This window comes from Carlito syrichta, unplaced genomic scaffold (genome assembly GCF_000164805.1).
Source record: "Carlito syrichta isolate Samal-C Ts95f unplaced genomic scaffold, Tarsius_syrichta-2.0.1 Scaffold311765, whole genome shotgun sequence".
Lineage (NCBI taxonomy): Eukaryota > Metazoa > Chordata > Mammalia > Primates > Tarsiidae > Carlito > Carlito syrichta.
The window spans coordinates 141,128-145,806 of record NW_007255861.1 but is presented as its reverse complement, the minus strand read 5'-3'; the positions used below and the strand labels follow the sequence as shown (position 1 = coordinate 145,806).

The following is a 4,679-nucleotide window of genomic DNA, read 5'->3' as shown; positions in this document are numbered from 1 at the left end:
CCAAGTAGCTGGAACTACAGGCGCGCACTACCACGCCCGGCTCATTTTGATTTATTGTAGAGATGAGGTCTCGCTGCCCAGGAGGGTCTCGAACCCGCGAGCTCAGGCAATCCACTCACCTCAGCCTCCCAAAGTGTGGGATTACAGGCTGAGCCACCGAGCCCGGCTGATAATTTTGAATGTAATGTGTGTGCTTTCTGTGTGGACAGTGTTTGGGTGACCGTGTGTGCCACGAGACGCTGTCTGCCTTGCTAAGTGCCAGTGTGTGTCACACCATGTGTGTGGTGTCTCTGGGTGTGGCTGTGGGTTTCAGAGCTTGTCGGGAGTTGTGAGTCACTCTATGTAGGTTGTGTTGTGTGTCTTGGTGTGTTTGGCTCTGTCTCTGACTGTGCGGTGCCTTGTGGTGTCCGGGTGTGGTGAGTGTAGGTGTGTATCACAAGGTGCAGACCGTTGTGTGACAAAGCCCATTGTGTGTCAGTGTGTGTCTTGATCCACGTGGACGGACGTCTCTTCCTTGCTCTGCCCCAAGACACACCCCAGCCCCTCCTTAGTCTCGGAAGGGGGGCTGGGGAGCCTCCCCCTACTCAAGGGCCTCCCCTGCCCCTCCCTGCCCTGCCCAGCCCTCACCACTCCCCAGAGGGCACAGGGCTCTGCTGCGCCTCAGAGCAAAAGTCCAGAGCCAGCAGAGCGGGCTGACGACCTGCAAGCCACAGTGGCTGCCCTTTGCGTGCTGCGAGGTGGGGGACCCTGGGCAGGAAGCTGGCTGAGCCCCAAGACCCCGGGGGCCATGGGCGGGGAGCTGGTTCCTGGCCTGGGGGCCCTGCGGCGGCGAAAGCGCTTGCTGGAGCAGGAGACGTCGCTGGCGGGCTGGGCGCTGGCACTGGCGGGAACTGGCATCGGACTCATGGTGCTGCATGCGGAGATGCTGTGGTTCGGGGGGTGCCCGGTGAGTGGAGTGCTTATGCTGGGGCATGGGTGACTGGGAGCTGGGACTCCTGGGTGGAAGGGCTGGGGGTTTGGACTCCTGCGTTTGAGGGAGGAGGGGTCTGGAGTCTGAACTCATGAGTCTGAGGGAGGAGGGTCTGGCAGACTCCTGGGTCTGAGGGAGGAGGGGCTGGGGTCTGGATTCCTGGGTCTGAGAGAGGAGGGGCTGGGGGCTGGATGCCTGGGTCTGAGGGAGGAGGGGCTTCCGCTGTGACTCCTGGGACCTGAGGGAGTTAGATGCTGGGGGTCCTCTCTGCAAGAGAGGTTCAGCGGTCCCAAAGTTTTAGTTGTCACTCTGAAGTCACAAGCTTTTGTCTTACTGTTAAAACTGTCTCTTTTAACATAGTCCTTGAAGGAGTTGCAATGAGATGGCGGGGGGGGGGGGGGGGGTCCCCTGGAGGCCAGAGGGTGGCTGATACTCGAGACCTCCAAGTGCAAATTAGGGGACAGGCAGTCCCAGGTTTGGTGAAAGGAGGGTGGAGGAAAAGCCTAACTTCTTTCTGTAGGCGGTGGCTCCTTGGTCCTTATCTCACCTCTAACATTTACCCAGTGCCTCCACTGCAAAGGGCAGAGCCCGGCTGGGGGTGGGGGTGGGAAGTGGGAAACAAGCCCCTTCCCCCACCCCCATCCACCGTTAAGTTTAGTTTCCTCCAGGATCTACAGGCTGTTTAGAACCAATGGGGAGGTGGGTTTGTAGTAGCCTGGACTCCTGGGTCCCGCCGGGGAGGGGGCTGGGGGCCGAGACTCCTGGGTCTGAAGGAGAAGGAGGCTTAGAGCGACTTTGGGGAAGAGGGGCTGACTTTGAGAATAGCAGTGAGTAGGGAAGAAGAGGCGAGGTGGCGTCAGGACAGGTCTCAGCAGGCTCCCGTCGCATTCCAGCCCTGGTCAGGGCCATGATGAGGGCAGATGGAGGACAAGGGCCGGAATCAGTGGCTTGAGGGGAGAGCAGAGTTGCTGGACAGGAAAGGAGGGGTTGGAGATCTGTCTGGGCCCAGGGTTCGGAATTGGCTGGTGGAGGTGGGGCACTAACTTGAAGATCCAAGCAGGGAGGATTCCAGGGGTCCTGATGCTGAGACTCCGTTTGGGGCTGAGGGAGATGGGCAGCTCTGAAGTGATCAGGAGCCACATGGAGGGTCAGGGCAGGCGGCTTCCTCTGGCGGGGCGGCCGGGCCAGGGCAGCGGGCACTGAGGGGGTGGGGCCGCCGAAGGCCATGCCAACAGGAAGCATGGCCGGGACAGGCCCTCCGCTCCCACGCTCCAGCACTGCGCCCAGCAGGGGACCTGGGGACATGGTGACTGGCAGATAAGAAGGGACAGGGGGTCCTTCCTACCCCACCTGCTCCCTCCTCCTTCTCACCTCTCATTTCTTCCCTCCCTCCGCCACCTGCCAGGCTACTGCCGCTATCAGTGGGATCTTGGGGAAGCTGCTGCAGCTCTCTGAGCCTCAGTTTCCCCATTTGTAAATTGGGGGTGAGGGTTGAAATGCATGACCCTAAAAGTGCTCTTCAGCTCCCTTTTGATGATTGTTGTGATAACACCCATGTCTCCTACCCACCGCCATCTCAGTCTAATGAACTCATTTTGCAGGGACCCAGACACCTGCTCCCCAGGGGGAGGGGCTGGCGGAGAGGAGGGCGCCAAACCCTGGGGAGTACAGGGAACCAGACAGAGATATCTGCAAGCAGTGGGTGGGGTGGAGGGCGGCGGGCACTGAGGGGGTGGGGGCACCGAAGCCCATGCCAACAGGAATGGAGAGAGGTACAGAGAGAGACAGACAAAGAGGAACACAGAGAGAAAAAGATGGAGAGAGCTGGAGACAAAGAGACAGAGAGGTTCAGCCTCAGAGAAAGACAGATGGAGAGGCCGGGTGCAGTGGCTCATGCCTGTAATCCCAGCACTTTGGGAGGCTGAGGTGGGAGGATTGCTTGAGGCCAAGGATTTGAGATCAGTCTGAATAACCTAGTGAGACCCCCGTCGCAATTAAAAAAAAAGAAAAGAAAGACAAACAGACTCAAGCGGTTGAGAAATTCACTAGTGAGTGATATGCACAGAGACATAGAAAGGCTAATAGAAATGAAAACCTTCAAAACACAAATACGGAAACAACCATCCCTAGAAATGAGAAATTTCAAAGACCAGAGTAGGGGTCCGAGTGTAGGCAGGTCCAGGATTTGGGGGAAGAGGTCTTGGAAAAGTAGAGAGACCCACCAGAGAAGCAGATTGCAGTGTGGGGAGGGAGGTTGTGTCTGGTTGGGGTGGGAGCTGAGACAGTGAAAAAGACAGGGAAGCTGGGAGCCATAGAAAGATGAAGGGGGTGGGGGAGGGCTGGGGACAACAGCACCATTGTTTGGGGAGGGGGGTGAGGGAGCAAGCCCTCGGGGCAGGAAACTGGCCCTCTTCCCCTGCTCAGAGGCGGGGTGCTGGCCCAGCCAGGGGAGCTGGCAGCCTCTTTAGGAGAAACAGGTGCAGGGCTCAGCATGGGAGCCCGGGGGGGCTCTCTCTCCCCACAGCCCCCCCAGGCAGGGACCAACTCTTCTCAGGAAATCCAGCAGTCCCAGTCGGCTCTAATTCCTTCCCTCCAGAATTCTAGATTCCTCCACAGTGGTGCCACACAAAGAAAGGGAAAAACGTACATGCACACACACAACAAACTTCGTGGTTTCTGGAGGCCTTGTGCTTCCGGCCAAATCTGCCCTAGGCTTAGAGCCAGGCGAGAGGGTGAGGGAAGAGTTGGTGGGGGGACTAAAGGGCAGGACTGAGGGGGCCCTCTCAGAGCTGGGGGTGGCATCTCAGGGACTCAGTCCTCTAGATGAGAGCAAGCAAGGGTGTGATTCAGTCCTTGGGGACTGAATGATAGTTTCTAGGCTCTTCTGGAATTGGGGGCTGGGGGAGCAGCTGAAATTGATTACTAGGGTCAGGTCAGCTAGGTAGGAAGGGGAGGAGAGCAGGCACTCTCTAAAACAGATGTATTTTCCTTTTTTTTTTTTTTTGAGTTGGAGTCTCACTCTGTCGCCCAGACTGGAGTGCAGTGGCCGCTCCTGGCCACCGCAGCCTTGACCTGCTGGACTCTGGCGATCCTTCCGCCTCAGCTTCCGAATAGCTGGAATTACAGGCGCGAGCTACCACGCCCAGCTAATTTTTTGATTTATTGTAGAGATGAGGTCTCGCCTGCCCAGGCGGGTCGCGAACCCACGGGCTCAGGCAATCCACTCACAGATGTATTTTTCTAAACACCACCCCCACACACAACTGAGGAACTATTTTTGATGGGGAATGGGAATAGGGGAATAAGAAGGAATGTGAGTTTCAAGGTCCCCCTTCGGGGGCACGGGTCCAGGGAGAAGGACTAAGGAGGAGAGTGGATACTGGCATGTGGACGGGGTTGTCCTGTTGGGGAGAAAGAGAGCGCCCTCGGGGACCCGATGGGGGTTGTGTGGCTTCCCCAGAATTGTGACAGCAGGAGGGACCGGTCTGTGGGAGAAGACTGGGACATGGGAACTGAGAAGGGATCCAGGCGGAGACCTGGGACCCCACCTTTTCTCTCTCCCTCCCTACAGTGGGCCATCTACCTGTTCCTGGTTAAATGCATGATCAGCATCTCCACCTTCTTGCTCCTGTGCCTGATCCTGGCCTTTCACGCCAAGGAGGTCCAGGTAGGGCAGCCCCACCCCAGCCTTTCTCCCCCAACCCCCACC

At 58.0% G+C, this 4,679-nt stretch overlaps 1 protein-coding gene across 1 annotated transcript in view; it reads left to right on the top strand.

The window, feature by feature from the left end:
- The first annotated feature begins 393 nt into the window (after nucleotides 1–393).
- Nucleotides 394–4,679, top strand: part of KCNN4 (potassium calcium-activated channel subfamily N member 4) — a 16,824-nt gene continuing 12,538 nt past the window's right edge. Inside the window, exons 1-2 of the mRNA XM_021718047.1 lie at nucleotides 394–946; nucleotides 4,542–4,637. Coding sequence (XP_021573722.1) covers nucleotides 788–946; nucleotides 4,542–4,637 — 255 coding nt within the window. The 5' untranslated portion in view covers nucleotides 394–787. The remainder of the gene's footprint in view (nucleotides 947–4,541; nucleotides 4,638–4,679) is intronic.